A 26,234-nucleotide genomic window follows, 5' to 3' on the forward strand; every position below is an offset into this window, starting at 1 on the left:
ATCCGTGTATCCATCATTTCCTGGTCTTCTCTAAAGAAGAGGGACCAATGAAAACGTTGTCATGTTGCCGTTGTTCAGCATGGAAACATTCATTAGCTAACAATGACATTATTGTTCTATTAATATAAAGGGAGGTCAGGTACTCTTTAAAACAGCTGCTAGTTATGGGTACAAACATAGAGTGTCTGTACTTCTACTTGAGTAAAGGATGTGTGTACTTTTGCCATCTCTGCTAATAACACTGATAAACTGTGAGGTATTGTTTAGTATGTTAAAGTGTCCTGTGTTAAATGTCTCTTCTCTCTGATTGGCTGCAGGAGAGTCAGGTGACCCGGGTCTCAACGGACTACCCGGTGCCCCTGGTGACCCCGGACCTCTAGGATACCCCGGACCCCCAGGACCTCCAGGAATTGTTGGTTTTGGGACAGGTAATGAACACAAACACACACACTGTATGGAGAATTGATAAATGCATTCAAAACAGCAGTCTCCAATAATTAAAAGTGCTTAATTTGTGTAAGAAATGCATGGTAATTGTTATTTTTCTTTAAAGAAAATCAAAAAGATGAAGAGAGATAATTTATATAAGTAATAATAAAACCACACAATTATTAAACACTTAATCGTTATAAAGGCCAGTGTGTTTATGTGTTTTTTAACTGTAAATGTCTATAAAATATCACTTGTTCAGCTCCTTAAAGGTGGGGTAGGTAAGTTTGAGAAACCGGCTCGAGATACACTTTTTGTTATATTCCATGGAATGCTCTTAACATCCCGATAGCAATGAATATCTTAAATGCTTTGACAATAAATTAGGGCTGTCAAGTTAACGCGTTAATAACGCGTTAACGCAAAAAAAAATTAACGCCACTAATTATTTTAACGCGATTAACGCATGTGTATTTTTTGTCCTCGGCCGCCGTAGTTTCAGAGCGCATCGAGTTTAAAATACCATCTACAAGCTGATGCTGACAGCCCCGCTCCTGCTGCCCGCTTGTGGCAGACCACACTTCCACGCTCACCGGCAGGCCCGGACTGGCCATCGGGAGGACCGGGAGGGTGTGTGTATGTGTTTTGCGCGAGCGAAGCACACCTTACGTGTTGTTGTTAGCATCTGGTGCTAGCTAGCTGAGCTAACGGATATAAGGAGCTGTTTCAATGAAAACAGAGGAGCGACATTTCGCCGACAACTGCGCCGAGCACTTGACTTTATGCAGGTAGCCAGACAGCACACTCAGCACGGATAGTGCCGCAACACAGCTCATACACACAGGCATATATGCCTTGAGCTGCACATAGCTCCAACAATCCATCACAGTGTCTCCACATTCACACACACACACACACACACACACACACACACACACACACACACACACACACACACACACACACACACACACACACACACACACACACACACACACACACACACACACAGTATTGTATTATTGTATGAGAGAGGTTCCAGGTTGAATTGAGGCGAATATTTGTAATGTTCAGGTTGTTGTGTTTAATATTCATGAGAATATTTGTCATTGTTCAAATGATAATAAACAAACATATAAAGCATAGTTGTCCACTCATATGTTGATAAGAGTATTAAAAACTTGAAAAATATCCCTCTAAGGTACATTTAGAACAGATAAAAAATGTGCGATTAATCGCGATTAACTATGGACAATCATGCGATTAATCGCGATTAAATATTTTAATCGACTGACAGCCCTACAATAAATACATTAAAAAATGTCATCTGTGGAAGCCGTAGTACTGTAAAAAGCACGACCAATCATCTGAGCCGGCCCGGCTAAAATAACTGGATGGCCTACCTGCCTGTCAGCCTTCCATCTGTGCACAAACTTATCTCGTGCCCTCATTGGTCATGTGCGCGTTCGTGTGTGTTGGAGGAGGGGCTCTGTAAGGAAGTGGCAGATTTTTTTCTCAGAATTCTAGCGCACTCGAGCTGGTTTCTCAAACTTACATACCCCACCTTTAAAGACTCAGATATTTAACAGGGCTTGGAGCATAGTGGCTTAAAATTGCCAAATGTTTTTGTTATGCTAATATGATAATTCAAGAATGAATTTGAAACAAAAAAGCTGTAAATATGTGTTATGTTCTCTCTCCTTTCGGTTTTTCTAGATGCATCAGTCTATGTGTTGAATATGTTCTTTAAATGATAAAAAAAAAAAAAAATGCAACCTCAGAAATCACCACTATTTGTCTATAAGGCCCACAAACCACTTAAATCATCAATAATAATCTTAGCTTATTTATTCTATTCCTCGTGGAAAGGTTAGCGTTAATATCTGCTAACCAACTAATTAGAAAAAGCATTAATCTGCGTTGCACGGAGGAAGAAATGGACTCAATTTGAAGATGTTCTTTGATAAAATGCAACTTCAAAATTAGAAATCACCTCCTATGTGTCTATAAGGCCCACAAACCACTTAAATCATCAATAAGCAAGATGCAATGGGTTGATTTTTACATCCAAATATCCATTTACCAATCGTCTCCTTTGCTCTCATATGAAGGTAACGGATCCCCAGGTTATCCCGGGACCCCCGGCCCTAAAGGAGAGAAGGGAAACGCAGGAATACCAGGATATGGCTCCGAAGGACTCTCCGGATCCTCTGGCTTCCCCGGATCCCCTGGCCTTCCCGGACCCCCCGGACCCCAGGGATCCAGAGTGCAAGGCCCTACTAGTATGTTCACACAAAAACAACTTTCAAATTCTTTCACAGGGCATTTTTTGGTCCGTTTTTAGCATGATTTGAACATGTCTGGTATTATTAAATGTGTTACATTCATATTGTATTAATTAAAAACACCTTAATGTGGATTCAGCATATTACCCCTCCTTAGTCATAGAGCTGGAGAGTTGGAAAAACATTATAGGTTTAGTCGTTTTACCAGCCGTAAAAGCTAGGGATCAAAACAGTATACATCTGTCTGTCTGTCTGTCTGTCTGTGTCTGTCTGTCTGTCTGTCTGTCTGTCTGTCTGTCTGTCTGTCTGTCTGTGTCTGTCTGTCTGTCTGTCTGTCTGTCTGTCTGTCTGTCTGTCTGTCTGTCTGTCTGTCTGTCTGTCTGTCTGTCTGTCTGTCTGTCTGTCTGTCTGTCTGTCTGTCTGTCTGTCTGTCTGTCTGTCTGTCTGTCTGTCTGTCTGTCTGTCTGTCTGTCTGTCTGTCTGTCTATATCTATAGACTTTAAAGCATCATGGCTGACTGGTTTTTATATAATATGTTATTGTTTTTTAGGACAGATATAATCATACAGTGTTTATCCTTCCATTTAAAATGTTTTTTCTTCAGAACAAACCCACCCCTACCCTGAAAAACCATATATAGGCAAAGAAAACAGAGTAAAACGCATAAAAACAATGCACATCAATTCTTAAAAGGTATTGAAATGAACCAACATTTAGTAGGAGTGCATAATGACTGATATAACTGTCATTCAAGGAAAACCCAATGAACCCTGCGTCATCTACCCCGAGGTTCCCACCGAAGGCAGGTATCAGAAACACGGCATATATATTGCCATAATCGCAATAATGGCAATATTCAGCCCGCCAAAAATAAAACCTCAAAACCATTTCTGGCCGGAAAGAAGCTATCTGCTTTTATTTTAACGCTATATATTCTGTGTGGAGGGTGCGGTGGTAAGTATTGATCAGAAGAGTGCAGTCTCTTCTCCAGACTTGGATGGGAGGCTCTCTCATCTCCAAGCTGCTTTTCCCATCTTTGGCCACCAGGTGTCGCTATAAGTCACTGATTTTACATGGACTGAGTGCATGGCAGCAGCGGAAAACAGCAGCGTTTGCAACAAAAAGGGACTTTTATTTTTTATTTTGTCGGCACAAAGACGTTAAAAAGCGACCAAACTGAAAGAAAATAATGTTAATAATATGGGGTTAGATTTGTCTCGATAATATTTGTGTGGACATAACAATTATTTGTGTGTAAATGTGTGATTTGTAAACGTAAAACACCTTCCACAAATACATTAAAAAGATTTGCAAACTCACAAAAAAAATGTGCAAATGTAAAACGGATCTGCAAAATATTTTCACAACTAAAAAAAAAAAGATCTGAGAATACTATAATTAGTTTACGAATCAAAAAAAGATCTGTGAATAGTGTGGGGGAAACTTCTGAAGCAATAGGAGTCAGGACTCACAATGGAGAGCTGGAGCTTTGATGGCAAACACTGACGGTTTATTTGGAGCTTCGGCCGGAGAATTCACAAGAGACATCACAGGGCCACGAGTTGACCACACGGATGAGATGCCACAATCAATTCTGAAGACCCCTCCTGTAGCTCCAGGTTTGAACTAGTTCAGAGTGTAATAATCAACATTTTTCAATAGATAGACTAAACGGACGCTGAATCACAATTGTTGTCGCTTATGGCTCGGGGTCCTCTACACCCCGAGAAGGATGTGTTCCAGGTGTCCCACAACAATAACTATCTCTGAGCGAGAGTTGCCCGGTCACAAACTGGTAACAACAACAACAACTTGCTAGGGCAGCCCCTCCTTAAGGGAGATAGCATGCTGCCCAAGGCTGGGCATCTGCGTCAGAGGGCGAAAGGTAATGGAAATTATTCCCTGACAAATACTATAATTAGTTTACAAATAAAAAAAAAGATCTGTGAATACTATATTTGTACAAAGACGCTCCACAAAACAGAGATTTGAGATCCACAAGCGCATTTTTGTTTGAGAAATACAACATTTATTCACAAATGCCTGATCAAAAGTTGTCAAATTCCTTTTTTTTTATTTGTGAAAATATTGTGGAAGGTGTTTAACGTTTATTACAAATCACACATTTACACACAAATTATTTCTATGTTCGCACAAATATTATGGAGACGAATCTAACCCCATACTGTATAATAATAATAATGTGTTTTTCTTTCAGTTTGCTTGGAAGATTTGATATACATTTGAAAGAACAGTTGTATTTCCTTTGCTTGTGCAGCTGCAACGCGCTAATGCATGCTGCTTGTGGCAAGTAGCTCTCAGCCATTATAGTCGATGTAAAATCACTGAATACAAGTGCCAAGCTGTTTTATATTTCATTACGATATAAACAAGTTAATGCTATTGAAGAAGCGTCTGTCATCTTGCAACAGCAGCTTTCATATCACATGCCGAACAAAGAGACTAATGCTTATTTCACACTGTGACGCTGAGCTGTGTTTGCACTGTGCTGCGAGATTTAAGTAACTCTCCTAATTTGTATAATTTTTGTTACGCTTAGTTCTATAAGAGTAATACTTGAAGCTGAAGTGAAGGGTTTTCTTTAAAACATTATTACTTTTTATTTTATTTTGTCATATTATCTATAAAACACGTGCTTTTTTGCTTAAAAAAATCAGCAAAATTGTGAATTTAATTGTAAAAAGTGACTGAAACTGAAATAAAAACCCAAAAATAGATTTTCTTTTTACATTTTAGATGAAGAGATATGTAAAATAAATAATTATTTTATTGGAATTTAACAGATTTCTAATTTTTTTTACATCTTACATCAGTCAGTGCAAGCTTACAGTTTACGTGCAAACAGTGTGAAATCTAAAAAAATCATATTATTTTGTATTTTTTGTGGCAAAATTGATTTAACTGTGTGTGTGTGGTGTGTGTGTGTGTGTGTGTGTGTGTTGTGTGTGTTGTGTGTGTGTGTGTGTGTGTGTGTGTGTGTGTGTGTGTGTGTGTGTGTGTGTGTGTGGTGTGTGTGTGTGTGTGTGTGTGTGTGTGTGTGTGTGTGTGTGTGTGTGTGTGTGTGTGTGTGTGTGTTGTGTGTGTGTGTGTGTGTGTGTGTGTGTGTGTGTGTGTGTGTGTGTGTGTGTGTGTGTGTGTGTGTGTGTGTGTGCTGTGTGTAGCTCCCGTAGCTTACCCCGGCCAGCCTGGACTGCCCGGCTCTAGAGGTCTGCCTGGCAACAATGGATACAATGGATACAAAGGTACACACACACACACACTGACTGGATTGAAATATATATCAAATCTGTGTCTCTGCAAGAAATGATTTAATAACTTGTTTCTTTAAGATATTAGAGATTTACTTGATCATGTGTATAAGGATTTAGGGTTTGATTAAATGTGTCGTCATGTCCTGCAATAGATATATTGAACAGACTCTTGTAATATATTTCCTTTATCCTCACATTCCTCATCCCTCGTTCCTCTCTTTTATTCGTCTTTTTCCACACTTCTCGTCCTATCGTCCTGTCCTCCGTCCTGCAGGTGAATCCGGAGACTGCGCCTGCCTCGGGGGGGGAACATCCGGAACGCCAGGACTACAGGGACCGCCCGGACCCAGCGGGAACCCCGGATACGCCGGAAGAAAGGGGGAGCTGGGAGATGGCGGCACACCTGGCTTTGGGGGCAATCAGGGACCTCCTGTAAGTTCAACTGTTTGTATTTTAGGCAGAGGTGGGAAGTAGTGGTGGAGTACAAATACTTTGTTACTGTACTTAAGTACATGTTTCTGGTATCAGTACTTTACTCCACTACTTATTTTTCTGACGACTTTTTACTTTTACTTCTTACATTTCTAACACAAATACCTGTACTTTCTACTTCTTACATTTTGAACACAAATACCTGTACTTTCTACTTCTTACATGTTGAACACAAATACTTGTACTTTCTACTTCTTACATGTTGAACACAAATACCTGTACTTTCTACTTCTTACATGTTGAACACAAATACCTGTACTTTCTACTTCTTACATGTTGAACACAAATACCTGTACTTTCTACTTCTTACATGTTGAACACAAATACCTGTACTTTCTACTTCTTACATGTTGAACCCAAATACCTGTACTTTCTACTTCTTACATGTTGAACACAAATACCTGTACTTTCTACTTCTTACATGTTGAACCCAAATACCTGTACTTTCTACTTCTCACATTTCCCAAACAGGCTGGTTCCTTTAGTTTGAATGTGTGTTGGTGGCGTGATCATTATTATTTAGAGTCATTGCGTGCCTATTGATTTGAACACGATCCGTGTATCCATCATTTCCTGGTCTTCTCTAAAGAAGAGGGACCAATGAAAACGTTGTCATGTTGCCGTTGTTCAGCATGGAAACATTCATTAGCTAACAATGACATTATTGTTCTATTAATATAAAGGGAGGTCAGGTACTCTTTAAAACAGCTGCTAGTTATGGGTACTTTTTACTGAAGTACATTTCAAAGCCTCTTTACTTTTACTTGAGTAAAGAAGTTTAGTCAGTACTTCTACTTTCACCAGAGTACTTTTAAACACGAGTATCTGTACTTCTACTTGAGTAAAGGATGTGTGTACTTTTCCCATCTCTGGTTTTAGTGCTGTCATAACACTGGCTTTATCCTCCGAGTATAATGTGTTCTAGAGAGCAGTACAGGGTTTCCATTAGCTGGTATTTATCACACTTTTACTTAAAGAGGCCCTATTGTGCTTTTTGGGGTTTTCCCTTTCCATTTCCATGCATTTATGATTCATGCATTCTTTATACAGCCAAGATCAAAAATATTTGTATTGCGTTTCGACAATGCATAAGCAGTGTTTGTCTTTTAGAAATGGAAAGCAAAATATATGCATACAAATGAGACAGTGGTCTGTACTGATTGTATGTACAAGAGAAAAATAATTTCAAAGAACACAAACAAACAATAACAACGACTAAAGTAGTCCCTTACATTCACTGCCAGTGAGCCTCATACTCAATATTATTTACCAGGAACATTGTTAAATGACTATATATACATGCAACACATACATATACTCATACACTATTGATTGTTTTTAAACTGAACAATAAAAACTGGAACTTCTCCCATTTATCCAGCAAATTAAAAAAATCTTCCCTAACACGATGACAAGGACCATTTATTTTCTACCGGGAAATGCTGACCCAGTGTCATCATTTAGCCAAAATATATGTTTCACAAAAGTAATTTCTGTCCTGTTTCAGGGTCGATCTGGTGAACCCGGCATTATTATATATTATTATATTAACATTACAATACTCATTGATACATCTAGTGTACATCAAACTTCTTTTGTGCCACAATATAACTTTTCTTTCGACATATTCTGCAAAATTGGCTAGAAAATAAAGGTTTTGAAAAATAAAATGGTATTATTTTCTTCTTAAATGTAGTGAATCAGAAGTATTGTGTAAATTGTGTCATAATTTAGCCAAAATGTATGTTTCACAAATGTGATTTCTGTCCTCTTTCAGGGTCGTTCTGGTGAACCCGGAAACTACGGTCGTAAGGGGGAGAAAGGAACGTCTTTTTACCCCGATCTTGGTGCAGGAGTGAAAGGAGAACTCGGAGGAAATGGCCCCCGCGGACCGAACGGAGAAACTGGAAAACCCGGAAGAGACGGAACTCCCGGATTCCCTGGAACTCCTGGACCCCCCGTGAGTGTTTAAACATGTTATTATTCATATTGTGGCGGCTCAATTCCCCGTTTAAGTTTGAGTCGCCGAGAGGCTAAGCTTGACTTTACGCTGCGACGCGTTTTCAATGAGAAAGTCCGATAGGTTGAAGATATTTAATAAACAAAATCAAACACACAATAACTTAGAGGGACCAAAACGGTCAACAGAAAAAATGTTATTTAATAAACAAAATCAGACGGACGATTGCCGGAAGTGCTCAACAAATACAAATAAAAGTGAAGTAAACAAATAATAATAATAATAATAATAATACAAATAAAAGTGACGTAAACAAATAATAATAATACAAATAATAAACTCAGGCTAAGTAGCATTTTGGCTCCTACACATATTAATCTAATTCAGGGGTGTCAAACTCAATTTCACAGAATGAGATGCATTGTGGGACATGTCGTTTATGGGCAACGTGCTTCTGTAAAGCGGCATTTAACCGTATAATAAACGTATTATATTCTCTCTCTGCAGGGTGATGGTGGATACGGCACAGTCGGCGAGAAAGGGTTCCCAGGATACCCGGGTGCTAAGGGTCGTCCCGGAGAACCCGGAGAACCCGGCGGAGGATACGTCGGCACGCCAGGTTTCCGTGGAGACGCTGGAGAGCCGGGAATATCGGGACTACCAGGACAACCAGGATTAGCAGGACCACGAGGTAAGTGAATGAGGAGAGGAAGTGTGTGTGTGTGTGTGTGTGTGTGTGTGTGTGTGTGTGTGTGTGTGTGTGTGTGTGTGTGTGTGTGTGTGTGTGTGTGTGTGTGTGTGTGTGTGTGTGTGTGTGTGTGTGTGTGTGTGTGTGTGTGTGTGTGTGTGTGTGTGTGTGTGTGTGTGTGTGTGTGTGTGTGTGTGTGTGTGTGTGTGTGTGTGTGTGTGTGTGTGTGTGTGTGTGTGTGTGTGTGTGTGTGTGTGTGTGTGTGTGTGTGTGTGTGTGTGTGTGTGACGCCTTATTCTCCACACAGGTTGACCATAAATCCATCCCCTTCGACTACTATCCATCCTCCATGTCCTGTAGTAACCATAGCAACTTCATCCTAACCCCTTTAAAACCATTAGAGGACATTTTCCCGGGGGAAAAAAACGTATTCCTAGGATCTGAAGAGACGACATGTTTAAACTCTTCTTCCCCGACAGCAGCTTCCCGCCTTCACGCCTCGGCTGCTGCTGCTTAACTCCGTGATTAATGGTCTCCTTGATTAATAGAGACCATTAATGAGCTTCTTCTGCAGCCAATAATCTCAAATCCATAATCTGCTTCCTACGTCGACTCATTGACGCACAATGATGTGATTTTAATGCTGCAACAAGCTGCTGTGCTTCCTTAGTCTCGGAAGAAGTGAGAAATTATCATTTATTTGTGATTAATTATTGAATTTGGTTTTTATTTTGAAGGAAAATACTGGTGTTTATTTTAAATTCTACGTCTAATTAATCCTGTATTGGTGCATAAAGGCAATGCTTCTCAAAACTAATAAAACACCCACAATTTTTATTTTAAAAGACACATTTAGAGTCTTATATTTAATATATAGTCTCTTAATAACATCTGGTTAATAGTTAATAGTGTAGAAAAGTAGAAACACATCTACTTAGGGATAATTTGATGATTTGTTGATGTATGTGAAATTATTTAAATTGATATATGGCAGAATTTAGACCCAAATAGATGGACTCAACACAGTCAAAAGTGTATTAACGCCCCCCTAGGTGTATGTAATACTAGATAGATTATATAAATAGTTTTACACATTTCAAGCCCGGTTTAAAGCCTGTAACGTGTATATATATATATATGTATTTTTGTATATATTATAACAATTTTTATTTTAAAAGACATATTTAGAGTCTTATATTTAATATATAGTCTTTTAATAACATGTCATCCTAGTTAATAGTTTAGTTAAATAGAAACACATGTACTTTTTGACTTTTTTATGAACGTTAAATAATTTCTCAAGTTATTTAAATTGATATATGGCAGAACTTAGACCCAAATATATGGAATCAAGTGTAGTAACGCACTTTTTGTAATAAATTATCAATTATTTAGACTTAAAACTAGGCAATACATGTATGTCTAGATGCCTGTAAAGCTAACAAAAACATACAATTAAAGTAATATACGGCGTCTATGATAGAGAACCAATTAACCTAGACTTTAGTTGACAGAAAATGACACCAGTGGCTTCCTTTAAATCTAAATAATCTTCTTCTCCGAGACTAAAGGACACAAACCCTCAGCCTCTCCAGTGTGAATGTGAGCTCTCACACCGTGACGCTAATGCTAAACCACTGATTGATTTTTGCTCTTAATATGAAGGTTATTGTCGCTCACATGAGCCGAGAGACTATCATAAGAGACATACTCTTAGTCTCTCCTCTCATTGGGTGGAATAACCTGTTTTTTTTTTTATTGAAGCAGGCATTTCAATATGCTTTGTTGCCTTAACTGAATGAGCCTTGAATGAATTGAACTGATTTGCTGAATATCTGTTTGATGAAAAATAAGATATAATTTGCTTTATTGACGCATGCAAAATGACCCTGACTGGCTTTGTATGCTGCCATCTTCTCTCTCTCTCTCTCTCTCTCTCTCTCTCTCTCTCTCTCTCTCTCTCTCTCTCTCTCTCTCTCTCTCTCTCTCTCTCTCTCCCATCCATCCCTCCCTCTCTCACCTCTCTCACCTCCCCATGTGCATGTGTATCTGTCCAGGTGAAAACAGCTGTGCAGGGGTTAATGACGACGGAGAGGGAACGGGTGGGTAACTAACTTTTTCCTCCACCAGCCAGAGAAAACGCGGGACTAGATTTTTAGTTTCGGACACCCCGACCACTGCTGGATTCATAAAAAACATCCCTTATGTTCACATGCTGGACATCCAACAGGAAATGACCACTTTAGAGGGAAATAAACAGTGATATTTAAGGGTTTTTCAGCCAATTGTATTCAAGTATTGCCACATATTTGTTTACCAAAAAGCAAGAATAACGAAAAGTCCCATGTCAAAGATTGCTGTTTAAAATAACAGTTTAACCTACATAGGCTCAGATGACCTGTGTCCAACACTTTAGTGCAAGGGATTGTGGGAAATGTAGTCTTTTGAAGTTCTGTAACCAGCTGTCAATCATTTGTTCATGACTCTGCAGTCAGTGATGATTGACGGTCGAGTTTCAGCTTTTATTTTGACAAACAACACTCTTTAAAAACAAGCAATGTCACTCTCCTCTTCGTCCAATCAAAGCTGCTGAAACCTGCCACATGCTTTCAAGCCCCGCCCCCTCTGCTGAGAGCTTTAATAACCTGAGTTTTGGGGTTATTTTGGGGGTGGGATGGGGTATATAAGGAAATCATAAACCCTGATTCCCCAACACCAGATTGAATTGAACTTTTCAGTCATCATCTTTGAACTTCATTGCGATGAAATTTGCCACTAACAACATTCAACACACATAATAATAACAACAACAATAATTCCCATAATTCAACTCAGATTAACCGAAATGAAAGTCGTGAATTTGGCGTGAATGGAGGCGACAGACAATCAACGCTGCGACACACATTCATGAGAATATTCTGTTTAAATAACAATAAGAGCTATAGAAATATTGTGTAAAGTATTCTACATATTGCTAAATATGTGCAGATTTATTAGACGTATAGTTATCTCTTATATTAAAAAAACAAGTAGGCATGTATGTTATCTATCGTTCACTGTTTGTTAAAGTATTTAAAGTGTGTGTGCTAACTTGTGTGACTGCTACCAGGCACAGTTTTACCGTGCTCCATACCCGGTGAGGTCGGAGAGCCCGGAGGACCCGGACGACCCGGACAACCAGGTACGATTTAAGAACAAATTACCCATTTTTTTTTTCGACAAATGCACTTCCTGTCTGTTTTCTCATCTAATTAAAAAAAAATGTTTTAATTTGCCTAACATTTTTGATTTAATATTTTCTGATCGGAGCAGTTTTTTCTGATTTTTTGTCTGTTTTTAATGCATTTGTTTATTTAAAAAAGCAAGATTTATCTGTTTTTTTTAAAGAAAATTGCTTTTTCTTTTATAGTCCTAAAGCAGGGGTGTCAAACTCAATTTCATCGCGGGCCACATCAGCATTATGGTTGCCCTCAAAGGGCCGGTTGTAATTTTAACACTATATAAATATACATATATAAATATCAAAATAATGTTTTATACTGTATAACAATATTGCCTCTGCATTGGAGTATTATTGGTTTTGGCAATAACTACGTCTGAAAGCACATGGTTGTGCATTAATGTATTGTGCACGTAGACACAAAAATACTGTATGTGGGCTCAGACTAACATTTCACTCTCTTACTGTTACATAAATCCCATGAATTTATGAAATTTAGTTAGCCTCATCATATCTTATCAAAAAGAGATACAATGTTTGTGAAATCTATTTTTTGTGAATAATAAAGTATTTTTCTTTTGTATATCAAGCATTATTTAAGTAGGCTATATTTCATTTGAATTCAGCAATAATATTTTAATAGTCTGAAAGCCAAGACTTTGAGAACCCCCTGTCCCAGATCCTGCTGTGTTACTATCACCTGTCACTCACTATTTCAGTAAGCAGTGAGTGGGGGGGGGGGGCGGCGGCGTGTTGAGGAGGAACAGAGTGAGAGGGGACAGGGATCGCGGAAGTTTTCCTCCTTCCTTTACAAACTTTACACAAGTATTTATAAGTATTTATCGTCTGAATATAGCAAAAAGACGTTCATACTCTGCAAGCCAAGACCTCATATATTTTAATCAACCAGAAACCGGAAATAACCGTAACGCGAGTTTTTCTAAAACATAATAAATCCATGTGTGTCTCTGAGCCGCAGCAACACCGACTGATTCTTAAAGAGCGGGTCATTCTGTCTGTTTGTTCTGGGACTGGAGTTGCTTGTCTCGGTTGCTGAAGCAGACTTTGCTCCGTGTTTGGTGTCTCTGTGCCGCTGTAAATTATGTTCCTTCAACTCTGTGTCACTCACAGTCACACACTGGTCACTCACCGCCTCAGAGTGCCGCTGCTGATAGGAAGTCGCTTCAGTGCGCACGTCACAAAACGAAATGCATTTTGGGACATGCTGTTTATGGGCAACGTGCTTAAACGGCATGTAACCGTATAATAAACTGTTTATATTCTTTGCGAGCTCTCGCGGGCCACATAAAATGACGTGGCGGGCCACATTTGGCCCGCGGGCCTTGAGTTTGACACGTCTGTCCTAAAGGAAAGGAGTGGAACTGCAGTTTGGAAGAATTTAATTTGTTAAAAATGTTGGATGCAAATAACAGGACAGCACATGAGAATTGATTGATTTCATAAAAAAACATGATATCCTGTGAAATAACATTTTTAAAAAAATGAAATAATTAGATGTATTATAGACTTCACTTTCTTCTGACTCCTTACTACAGCTACCCTAACCCCCCAAAAAAGGCATGCAACCGTAATTATGCAACTTCCTGTCCCCGAGAGGATTTCTGGAGCAGACTTTTATGAACCAGATAGACTTGTATATTAAGTTAGAATTGTATAGCAGAGACAATTTGACTTGAATCTACTTAATCTACATGAGAAAGAAATACTGAATACTACCAAAAAATGTGGTAAAAATTGCATTTCAACAAACTAAAGGACACTCATAATGAACAGCAGAGAAAATGAGACTTTAATCTATTCAACATGACAAGAAAATACTAATTACTACCAAGAAATGTGGTAAAAATGGCATTTTAAGGAACTAAAGGACACTCATAACGAAGTCCAATGTGCATTTACCCGTCAGGCCCTAAAGGTCAGCCAGGGTTCCTAGGAGGACCCGGACGTCCCGGATTTGACGGGTCCAAAGGAGACAGAGGAAACCCCGGTTTTGGAGGACAACCTGGACCACAAGGTAAAACTAAACACTAAATTGTCTCTAATCCAGGCCGATTATTTTACTCCCATTGTGTTATTTTATATTGTATGTATTCCCTGTACAGCACTTTGGTAGACTGAGGTTGTTTTAAATGTGCTATATAAATAAATAAAGATTGAGATTGCCTTGCCTTTTTTTTAAATAAAATAACTCTGACTCCCTTCTCTTTCTCCCTTTTCCTCCGTGCAGGTTTCCCCGGACCCAGAGGGGATTCTGGTATTCCCGGCGGTCCCGGACAGAGCTTTGACGGCGGCAAAGGGAAGGACGGAGTTCCTGGTCGTCCCGGAGGAAAGGGCCAGACTGGAGAGGTGCTGGGGGCCACGCCTGGCTCCTCGGGACAGAACGGAGGACCAGGGACCCCTGGAAACAAGGGCCAGCCCGGGACCCCTGGAGGGCCGGGACAACCTGGTGGGTCTGAGACACTGATTCTTTAATTTAGTCCACTCCTGAGCTTGGATTATCAATTCAACGCCATAAAACACATCCTCTGAAATGACCACATGGTTGTATCAACACCTTTTGCAATCATGTTGAACAAAAACAGATATTTATACCCTTGATCAAGGGAGTTTTCAATGAATCAGTTTAAGTTAGTACCTGATCAATTCGACATAACAATGTAAGAAGCTGTGTTAATTGTAGAAATTGTGCTAAAAGTAGGGTTTTGTTAGCAAAATATAACAGAAGCAAAGCAAACGGAAACATAACCTTTGCATAGTCCAATGATCATCAATCAATATATGCAAAACTATACAAAACGGTGGTATTCATTTAAAGGGTATTCAAAAAAACGTGTAAATGTGATTCTAACTAAAACATATTTTCTCAAAATATGACCTTAAGGGGCTCTAACAACCTAAAACTGATTTTACCCTTCATAAAAAGAGGTATTCATGTAGTATTTGAAGCTAGGTCTACCTGATACATTGACAGTATAAGTAACTGTATTATAAGAAGTCAAATTAGTGATCGTATCATTTATTTGTCCCAGGAAAAAACGGGTTTCCTGACAGTTGTTCCATTTAAGACAGATATAAATTAAAAGATGAATAAGAGAAAATATGATGTAAACCTAAGAAGTAAGAATGTGCAATAAAATGCTCAAATAAGAAATTACCAGAGGGAAACATTTTTTAGCTTCTTTTTGCCCCTTTTGAACATGACAGAAACATGACAGATTTTTTTTTAAATGCTTTGTTACACCTTGAACGTTTGTTTTATTTTGCTTCTCTTTGTTATAATTATTATAAATATTATTATTGTTTATTTGGTTCTAACATGTTCAATAAATCGACTAATAAAATAAAATAAAAGTCTAACTATAACTATATTCCCTCTCCCTCTGTCAGGTGGCGACGGGCGTTTCGGCGTTCCCGGTCTGAGGGGAGAGCGAGGAGTCGACGGTTACCCCGGTAACAACGGTCTTCCCGGACTTCCAGGCGAGCCGATCTTTGGTATTCCCGGTCGTCCCGGTTCTCCCGGTAATGTCGGATTGAGCGGATCTCCAGGTGAGGAAAACTCAGCATCTTCCTCCACGACACTTCAGTTGAATTCTGTAGGACTTCGAGTGTGAAAAACAACAAGTTATTTGGAGCTTGATTTCTAGTAAAATAGGATTTAGTTTGAACTTGGCTGTCACTCCTCCCCCCCCCCTCCCTTTTTTCACTTTTCCTGCGTTGACGAATCAGACACCACAGTTTTTGTGTTTCCTGTTGTTTATTTGAAACTCTGCATCACCCAAAAGAATTCTCCTGTTTTGCATTTCTCTGTGTTTCCTCCTCCTTCCTTCCCTCCTTCCTACACACCACCACCATTATCTCCATCATCCTCTCATCCCTCCATCTTTTCTTGGTGTTGGGTCATTCGCTATAGGCTGCCAAGGTGAGACACGCCCTCCTCTTCCTCCTCCTCCACCTCGTCCTCCACATCCATCCCTTTTGCTTCAAATCCCTCCATCCTCCTGCTTCGTGCTTTAGACCAAACGCTCTAACAGCGCTCGCCATTTCTCATCTGTACAGCAGACAAATGTCCATCTGCATATTCTGATTCATATTCTGATTCCCTTTTCAAGTCAACGGTGTGTCAAACTAGTGTTCTCCAATAAATAAAGGATATATTTAAGGGTTTTTTACATAGAAGTAGGAACTCCAACTTTCAGTGTCTTTTTCTAGAAGTAGGTCTAAAATGTTCAAGTTTGGAGTTCTCTAGAGGTTTAATTTGAACTATTTAAACGTGATATTGTTTGGCAGAAAACTCCTAAACGTTGAAATATTTCAAGCTTGCAGCTCAATGCTGTACAGCAGACACATCTGCATATTCTGATTCCTTTTTCCAGTCAGTGGTGTGAAAAACTAGTCTTGTGCAAGTGGGAACTCCGATTTTCGGCATCGATATTCTAAGGAAGTCATTTTTAACAACTTACTCTTTAAATGTATTTTCTTTAGTTACTTCTTCCTATATATAATAAGCTAAATGTTCACCAAACTAAATGCTCAGGATATATTTTAATGCTTTTGTTCATCAAAATGAAATGTTGTATAAGTAGGAACTCCGACTATACAGTAGGTCCTATATTGTGTATGTACTGAGTTATCTAGAGCAGTGGTTCTCAACTGGTGGGTCGCGACCCAAAAGTGGGTCGCGGACCCGTTTCGAGTGGGTCGCGGATGTGTGAGTGAAGAAAAAAAAGTTGAGAAAAAAAATTGGAATTCTTTTTTTTTTTTTTTTTTAGAAAAAGTCAAACTTTTATTTTGAAGGCCCGATTTTCTTCTCAGAGTGTACCAGAATGCGTAGTTTATGTTAGTATTTCTAAAAATCTCCTGGGGGAGAATCCCCCCAGACCCCCCTGCTGGGGTTGGGTTTCAGCATGTGTGCCTTTTTATGTTATATAGTTCAGCTTTGATTCCATCATCTCATTAAACCTTTTTTTTTAAAAGCATACTTTAGTTCTGTGAAGGGATATAAGGGATATATGCACTGTACTTCACTTTTATTAATATTGTATGCTCAAAAGCGTATATATTACAGCAAGATTTTTTGTTGAATAGATTTGAGTGCTTCAAAATGTTGGGTCGCGATGTATTGACCAAGTAAAAAGTGGGTCCCGAGGCCTGACCAGTTGAGAACCACTGGTCTAGAGGTTCAATTTGAGCAACTAACTATTTAAATGTAATCTCATTTGGTAGATAACTCTTAAACGTTGGAAATAATTATAAGAAAATCCAAGTTTCTTAGTGAATAATGAAAAGTGTTGCTCCCTTCTCTGCATGTAAACAAGATACATTTAAACACAACTTAGAAATATAGTATGTGGATCATGTTTTTATCCAATTTGTGAATCTGAACATGCTGAAAGGACACCTGATTGTACGACAGTTGAAAAATATATTTTACAACTCAATTAAAGATCAGAACATCAGTATAAGATGGACATTTCCGCTGCTACAGATCCAGAAACATAACGTTTATTATGAAATGTGACTTCCACTGATGTTTGTTGTTTTTTTTTACAGCTGGTACTAACCCTCCTAGTTCCTCCTGAAGTGTAATCTGTACTAAGATGTGTTTATTGCATTAGTGTGTGTGACAACTGGCTTTTTAACAAGCACCGTAGAGGCGTTTCCTCTTAAAAAAGGACTTTTAATTTCAACACATCCATTCATCGTGCTCAATTAGTGCGAGGTTATAAACATGTAATGGTTTAAATGTGCTTTAGATTGCATGGGTGTGTTGAAAACGGTCCTCTTTTTAAGAAGGTCAACAGTAGTGATAGTCTGCTAGCACAACTTTAGGCGGTTGAGAAAACGCTAATTCAGCCTGGAATTGCACTTGAGATTATTATATCTTTGGATAAAATATTGCAGATTTGATCGAGAATATGTAAACTATTTAAATCCCTTTTATAATGAGCTGAAATTGTTTAATAACAAGTGCAATTGCAGCCTAACCAAGGCAATGACACGACGTAGTGGCACATGTTTGCATTGTACTTTTTTGCCAAACTGTGTGTTTTAATAATATAAATAAATCATAAAGTGCTATATTTATTTATGAACTTAGCTATTGTGTTGGAGGTAAGTTACATTACAGGTAAGTTTATGTGTTTGTTACTCAGTTTTTCTAACTTTCTGAGCTTTTTCTTTACTTAAGTGTCTGAAAAAGTGAAATTACTATGTCTATTAGTATATAGATTTAGCCTATACTTCCTTCTCCTTCTGACTAAATTCCTCCGCCTTTCTTTTGCCCGTCTCGCCGTCCTTCGTCCGCCCGCCCTCAGGTTTCCCCGGTAGAAAGGGAGACAGAGGAGACCTAGGTTTCCCAGGACCAGCGGGGATGAAGGGGACCCCCGGCGTGCCCGGTACCCCTGGATCTCCGGGGCCCCGAGGACCCTCCGGACCCCCCGGACCGGGAACTAGAGACGGGATCCCAGGAACACCGGGAAGAAAGGGTAGGCTGGAGATGCTGTTTATCATCAAAGTACTTGTCGCTGCAGTAGGGCTTTTCAAATTAGCCAACATTTTCATGCATGATGTAGAGCAGTGGTTCCCAACCTGTGGGCCATGGCCCCCTAGTGGGCCCCGAACGCATTTCAAGTGGGCCGCCAAATAATTTGCAAAACATTATGATTTGTTTGGAAACATTTTCATTACTAAGATTTAAGATAATTTTACCTCCTTTCCTTTCTCTTTCTGATCCTCCTGAGCAACTGTCATTACAGCCCTTGACAGCGGTCTGTACTGGATTAACAACGTGTCACATGTTCTGAATTGACCAATCAGAACTTTATTTAGCCTCCGTATTGTTTATGGTTGAATGTGGGCTGCGAAAAAAATTTAGATTCTTATGTGGGCCCTGAGTTGAAAAAGGTTGGGAGCCGCTGATGTAGAGGGCTGACGTAAAACAACACTAGTGAGAATCAGCAAGGTTTATTTCATTGCATTTTTTCCTATTGTTATGTCTTAAATGGCCCTGTTTCTAATTCTTCCTGTTGCTGTTTGTGTAAAGTTAGTGTAGGAAGATAGAAAGTACCCTATCTTCTATCAGTGGTTATGAATCAAGTTTTTATTATGTATTTATTTCAACAAGGACCATGCATACAAATACATTAATCTCAGAAAAGAGAAGACATTTCCATCTGCAGTCCTGTTTGAAGTTTGATTTTAACGCTCAGCTGATAGGATCATGGTTTGTTCACAATATTTCAAGGATTCAGTGACATTTACATTTTTGATTTTCTGTGTTTTCCACAGGTGAGTCAGGTTTCCCCGGACTGATGGGCTTCCCTGGACTCCCGGGACGTCCTGGATCTTCTGGTTTTCCTGGAGGGAAAGGACAGCCTGGAGGACAGGGTAGAAACGGGCTCAACGGCGGCCCCGGGTACTCCGGACCGAAAGGTAAAGCATCCAGAATTAAGTAAGATAAGAGAAGATAAGATAAGATGGAACTCTATTTATCTCACAGTAAAAAGTTGTGCATTCGTATGAACATGTTAAATATATTTACATAAGTGTGCAGATGAGAGTGCAGGTTAGTAGTGTGTCACAAAAGGCCAAAAGCAGAGGAAATCAGCGGCCTTGTATAGCAGAGAAAATGAGTCTTTAATCTACTTAACATGAAGAAGAAATACTGATGATTACGACCAATAAGTGTGGTTAAAATGGCATTTTAACGAACTGAAGGACTCTCATAATGTGTGTTTTCCCTCCTTCAGGTGACAGAGGATACCCCGGCTCCCCTGGTCTGCCCTCCCCTCGGTTCAGATCAGAGTTAGTAGAAAAAGGAGAACCAGGAAACAACGGAGGCAGCAGCTTTCCTGGTTTCCCCGGACCCAGAGGTAGATCTACTTCCTGTTTATCTGTTATTGTTGACATCTGAGACACAGACAACGTGAACGTCTCCTCAAAGCTGCTTTTAAAGTATACATTTATATTGTGTGATTTATATTTTAAGTGTTTTTTTTTATACATTCTAAACCGGGTATGTTATTATTTATTTTTTATTTTTTAGGGGTTTTATATTCTTATTACTTTTTGTTATTATAATTTGAATTTTAGTATTATTATTACTATGTTTTTTGTATTATTATTATTATTATTATTGAATTATTATTATTATTATTATTATTATTATAACTATGTTTTTTGTATTATTATTACCGCTATTATTATTTTTCAATTTTAGGACGTTTTTATATTCTTATTAGTTTTTGTTATTATAATTTGAATTTTAGTATTATTATTACTATGTTTTTTGTATTATTATTATTATTATTATTATTGAATTATTATTATTATTATAACTATGTTTTTTGTATTCTTATTATTACCGCTATTATTATTTTTCAATTTTAGGACGTTTTTATATTCTTATTAGTTTTTTTATAATTGTTATGTATTTTTTTATATATTATTATTATCTGTATTTTTTTTTTAATTAACTGTATTTTTTATTATTTTAATATTTTTTTATTCTTATAATTGTTTTATTCTTATCACTATTATTATTTTTATTATTTCTAATGTTGCATATAATTATTATCTTAAATATTATTTGTAATTATTTGTATTTCATTATTATTATTAATATTATGTTTTTTTATTATTATTATTCTGATTATATCTGCCTCTGCTCTCAGGTGACAAGGGTTTCCCGGGTCAACCTGGTCGTCAGGGTCTTCCCGGACTTCCTGGTTACGCCGAACAGAGCAAAGGACAGCCTGGCGTACCTGGTTACCCCGGGCAATCAGGTACTCCAGGTTACCCCGGACCAAAGGGAGAATCTGGTATTATGGGATTCCCCGGCATGTCTGGACCGAGGGTAAGAAAACATAACTTGAAAAACTGTTTCTACCCATCTTTTTACATTTTCTTTCTACTTGAGATGATTTGATTTGATTTATTTCGAATGTGTAAAACAATCATAAAAACAAATAATAATAATAATGAAATGAAACATGAGAATTATAATACTACCCTTTAAGTTTATTTATTTATTTTTATTATATATACTATTTCAGCGGTTCCCAACCTTTTTCAACTCAGGGCCCACTTAAGAATAAAAAAAAATGTTGCGGCCCACATTCAACCATAAACAATATGGAGGCTAAATAAAGTTCTGATTGGTCAATTCAGAACATGTGATACGTTGTCAATCCAGTAGAACAGACCGCTGTCAAGGACTGTAATGACCGTTGCTAAGGAGGATCAAGAAAGAGAAAGGAAAAGGGGTTAAAATAAAAAAAAATCTTTATAATGAAATGTTTCCACACAAATCATAATGTTTTGCAAATTATTTGGTGGCCCACTTGCAATGCCTTTGCGGACCACTAGGGGGTTGGGAACCGCTGTACTATTTTGTATGTTCTTTCCCACTATGACTATGTATGTCATGAAGTATGGTATTCCTGTCATGCTATGTGTTTTCTCTATTATTTCTTGTTGTCTTCTATGTTGATAAAGAGAGGCATGATTTACACCCCAAAGAAGTCTGTACTATTGCTTAAAAAAATATTTGAAACAGAGAATTATTATACTAAACAAACTTAAGCAAATTGATAAACAAAAATATTACTGACTTACAAATTATATGTAAACAAATGAATACCTAATAATTACACATCCGAAAAGGGGTGGGAAGAAGTTTACACTTATTTAATCCCACCCCTTCTCCCAAAAACTAAATTACTAACATATATATATTTAGTTTTTGCTTAAAAATATATATTTCGGGTCTCCACGTGGTCTGTGTTTTGTTTTTGTGTTAACCTTACATTTCTGCCTCATGTCATTTTAACTATTGTTCTTTCTTGTGAAGCACTTTGTGAATTGTATTTCTGTGAAAGGTGCTATACTAAATAAACGTATTATCATGATTATTATTACCAATGAGACTCACTGATTGGGTGCTTTCAGGGTGATGACGGCACACCTGGTTTCAATGGAAATCCTGGAGAAAATGGCCGACCAGGAGGCAAAGGTGAGCGCACGCTAAAAAAACACCAATCATATGTGTTTATGAAAGTGTAAATGCAGACTTTGACTCACGTGTTTTGTTCCTCAGGTTCTCCCGGAGAGAGCTATGGTTATCCCGGAAGATCGGGAGCTAAAGGACAACCCGGAGATTCAGGTTTCCCAGGTAACACCCACTATTTTGATTTTAAGACTGTTATTACCAATAATAGCTCCTATACCCTGCTTTTCACCTACCAAAAGATTGTTATTCACATTTCCGCATAGTAGTAAAAAGAAAAGTAGCTAACTCCCTAACTGTGTGCGGACTTGTACTGTTTTTATTCCCTTTTTTTTTGCTTATATTTAAACCATAATTGCTTCTTTTAATATATCCCTTTTCTACCAGAATACATTTGGTATTCCCAGGTTTTATAAGCAAGAAATGTACATTATCATATACAGTGTTTCACTCGTTTTAAGACATCTCATTCATTCCCAAAAAGATGTATTTCACACCATATTGATGTCTCTCTTCAGGCGGTCGTGCGAATGACGGCGCTCCCGGTGACAACGGTTTCCCAGGAGGTCCAGGCTACCCCGGATCAAAGGGAGGTCCAGGTGATGGAGGCCGGCCTGGAATAATGGGTAAGAGATAAAAACGCTGAGATGACAAACTGATTTTTAAGAAACTAGTAAAAATCACATTCTTAATAAAATAATTACTTTCTGTCCTTTTTAATGTCCTATCTTGTCGTCTTCTTTCCTTTCCTTTCCTTTCCTTACCTTTAATTGTATTTCCTTTCCTTCTGAAGCCTCTTTCCTTACCTTACCATCCCATCCCTTTCCTTCCCTCTCCTTTCCTTTCCTTCTTTTCCGAAACTTCTGTCCTTTATTTTGGTTAACTTCTTACCCTAATTTTCTTTTGTTTCCTTTACTTCCTATCCTATCCTGTTCTTCCTTTCCTCAAACCCAATTTCCTTTCCTCTCCTATCCCTTCTTTTTCTCAGCCTGATCCCCTTTAGTTTCCTATTTCCTTTCACTGTATCCTCTCGTCCTGTCCGACCCCTCTCCACTCCTGTCCTTTCCTTTCTTTTGATTCCCATCCTCTCCTCTACTGTCTACATCCCACATTTTTAAGAAACGAGTAAAAATCACATTCACAGGAGGCTAGATGTTAACATTTCACCTCCTTTCCTCTGCAGGCTCCCCTGGTTTCCCCGGGCCAAAAGGTCAGTCTGGATATCCAGGAAGATCAGGAGCAGACGGGACTCCTGGACCTCCTGCTGGGCCTGGAGGTCCCGGAGCCAAAGGTGAGACGATTATTACACTTTCTTTCAAGACTGTACTGAAGAGTTTGAAGCTTCAGTGATAACGCTAACATTCAAATGTGCGTGTGTGAGGCTAGGGCAGGAACGCTTAGCTTAGCTTAGCTTAGCTTAGCTTAGCATAAAGGATGAACACTGGGTTAAAAGGCTAGCCAAGCTCCGTCCAAAGATTAAAAAAGTTCTGCAAAAGCTTCAATAATATAAGAAATGTGTTATAAAATGTTAAATATTTAGCTTTTGAGATACTTGTTGGTTGATTTTGTTGCTTTTGGTAAGCATGTAGGTTATCCGTTTCCCCCTGTTTCTCGTCTTGATGCTAAACTAAGCTAAGAAATACACCGGCATAGCAAAGCAGTAAATTATCAGCGTTTTTATACAGTGTGATTAACAAGCAAATGTTTTTCTATATACTAAAAGTTATATGTAAAATCTTATGAATATTTATTTTTTGTTTATGAAGGACCTAGCTAAGTAAAGTACAGTTTATTTAGTGTGTTTCCTGAGGAGTTTGACGCTTCAGTGATAACGTTGACATTTAAATGTGAATTTTTCAGGTTTTTGTGGCAGGTTTATTTCACCTTAATTCGGTTTTAACTCGGTATTTTGGCATTTGTAGGATTAGATTCCAGTGGTTGTTTCTTAGGATTGTTTCTCACTTGTTTAATTCAAACATTTCCAATTACTCCAGAGCGTTGTAAAGACCATAAGTCAAAAATGTACTGGGGCTCAGTACTGGCTGCAGTTGCGCCGAAAAAAAGTTGTATGCCAGCTTAAAAAAAGCACAGATCATTTCCAATACTCCTATGTTTTAATGTCACCAAATATTCAGTTTCAATCCATTGAGTGTTGGCATATAAGTGGATACAAATTGGAACTGGACAGTACATTTCTTGCACTAGTTTATCTGTTTTATTTGTTCTATGTCCTATATATATGTCGCACTGTTAGAGGAGCCTGAGACCTACGTTTTTCATTGCCATATCTACACTGTAGCTAATGTGCAAATGACAATAAAAGCCTTGAAACTTTAAACCTGAAACGTATTACCCCAGTATGAACAAACCCTCGCTGTTGTTTTTGTGCAGGTTTACCTGGATCCCCTGGTTTGGATGGTCTTAATGGCCTCGCTGGACCTAAAGGCCTCCCAGGAACACCAGGTGGGAACGCTGGAGGTCGTCCAGGAGCTTCCGGTATTCCCGGTCTGAAGGGAGAGAGAGGATCCGCCTACCCCGGGGTACCAGGATACCCCGGAGCCAAGGGAGAGAGAGGAGACCAAGGTGAGCTTCACGGGAATTAAAGGTCACCTATTATGCAAATTCCACTTCTTCACGTCTCTCCTTCATCAACATGTGTCCCCTCTGTGGAAAGAGACTCTGAACGTTTCAGGAAAAAAGATTCTCTCTCTTTTTGTCCTGATCCATTTATATAAAAACCTGTCTGAAAATGAGCTGATCAGATTTTGGACACTTTATGATGTCATAACGATTTTTGGCTTGAGTAACAATTAGCCAATCAGCAACCAAGGTAACCCCCCCCCCCCACCTTATCACCTGAATCTCCTCCTAGAGCACCATTAGACACTTTCACACCGGAGTACTTTTCCCCGAACTTTTCCCGTTTAGTTCCGATAGTTCCTGGGATTTTGCGTTAACACCAAAAAGAGAACTTAGTTCATGAGAACTTTTACCCCCTTTTCAGTCCCTGCTAGAGAGGTGGTACTTTCCTGCGGAGAAAAAAGTTCCAATTTCTGATTGGCTGGGCGAATTGCAAACCACGCCCCGTAAAACTCTGAAAGGTTTTGTGAAGCCGCCATTGTATTTGCTGGCATTAGCGTTATTAGCATTAGCATTAGCCCCGCGCACCAACGGAGAGAGAATAACTTATGGCAACACAAAAGAAAACATGGGAGCGGTGGAGTGATGAGGAGGTGTCGGCGTTCTGGCGATTTACTCGGAAGGCTTCAGTAGAAGCTGCTGGGAGTCCCAGCAGCTTCTACTGAAGCCAGTCCCCAACTCCGGGGACTTCCGGCCCGGGACTTCGGGTGGCAGTATACGCCGTGAAGTTGTTTGCTGCCTGCCAGTAAACCCAAAGCAAAAGAAGAAGAAGTGACGTCAGCGGCTTCATTTGCGTAATCTTCCCTCAGGGACTTATTCCGGTGTGAACGCGATCTACTCTTTAGTTCCATGGGGGCACTAAGTGCTGGGAACTAAGTGCTGGGAACTAAGTGCTGGGAACTAAGTGCTGGGAACTAAGTACGGCAAAGTACTTGGTGTGAAAGCGGCTATTGTGTTCTTTTTAACCAAATCTCTCTCAGAGGGGTGTGGGGAGTGGCTCCTTATTTTCATCTAAAGTAACAGACAGAGAATCAGCACTTTTGAAACAGGGCTGAAACAGAGGGGATTATGGGATGCTGCAATGATCTGTTTGGTGTTTCAGACAAACACTTCAGAGACATGTTCTGTATATATCTGAGACCTATAATATATTGATAAAAACAGTATAATAGGGGACCTTTAAAGAATATAGAGTATGAATTAGCTAATATAAAAATATCA

At 38.8% G+C, this 26,234-nt stretch overlaps 1 protein-coding gene across 3 annotated transcripts in view; it reads left to right on the forward strand.

The window, feature by feature from the left end:
• Positions 1 to 26,234, forward strand: part of col4a6 (collagen, type IV, alpha 6) — a 143,571-nt gene that overhangs the window by 110,325 nt on the left and 7,012 nt on the right. The window contains exons 19-39 of one of the 3 annotated variants that reach the window (XM_034149978.1): positions 318 to 428; positions 2,541 to 2,711; positions 3,469 to 3,516; positions 5,897 to 5,977; positions 6,261 to 6,418; positions 8,256 to 8,438; positions 8,946 to 9,129; positions 11,184 to 11,228; positions 12,236 to 12,307; positions 14,274 to 14,381; positions 14,595 to 14,813; positions 15,755 to 15,913; positions 18,682 to 18,852; positions 19,655 to 19,798; positions 20,116 to 20,238; positions 21,040 to 21,221; positions 22,316 to 22,379; positions 22,464 to 22,538; positions 22,892 to 22,999; positions 23,557 to 23,664; positions 24,765 to 24,956. In XM_034149978.1, coding sequence (XP_034005869.1) covers positions 318 to 428; positions 2,541 to 2,711; positions 3,469 to 3,516; positions 5,897 to 5,977; positions 6,261 to 6,418; positions 8,256 to 8,438; positions 8,946 to 9,129; positions 11,184 to 11,228; positions 12,236 to 12,307; positions 14,274 to 14,381; positions 14,595 to 14,813; positions 15,755 to 15,913; positions 18,682 to 18,852; positions 19,655 to 19,798; positions 20,116 to 20,238; positions 21,040 to 21,221; positions 22,316 to 22,379; positions 22,464 to 22,538; positions 22,892 to 22,999; positions 23,557 to 23,664; positions 24,765 to 24,956 — 2,706 coding nt within the window. The remainder of the gene's footprint in view (positions 1 to 317; positions 429 to 2,540; positions 2,712 to 3,468; positions 3,517 to 5,896; positions 5,978 to 6,260; positions 6,419 to 8,255; positions 8,439 to 8,945; positions 9,130 to 11,183; positions 11,229 to 12,235; positions 12,308 to 14,273; positions 14,382 to 14,594; positions 14,814 to 15,754; positions 15,914 to 18,681; positions 18,853 to 19,654; positions 19,799 to 20,115; positions 20,239 to 21,039; positions 21,222 to 22,315; positions 22,380 to 22,463; positions 22,539 to 22,891; positions 23,000 to 23,556; positions 23,665 to 24,764; positions 24,957 to 26,234) is intronic. The other 2 variants (XM_034149980.1, XM_034149979.1) reach the window with 2 other exon arrangements.

This window comes from Trematomus bernacchii, unplaced genomic scaffold, assembly GCF_902827165.1.
Source record: "Trematomus bernacchii unplaced genomic scaffold, fTreBer1.1, whole genome shotgun sequence".
In the NCBI taxonomy this organism is placed as follows: Eukaryota; Metazoa; Chordata; class Actinopteri; order Perciformes; family Nototheniidae; genus Trematomus; species Trematomus bernacchii.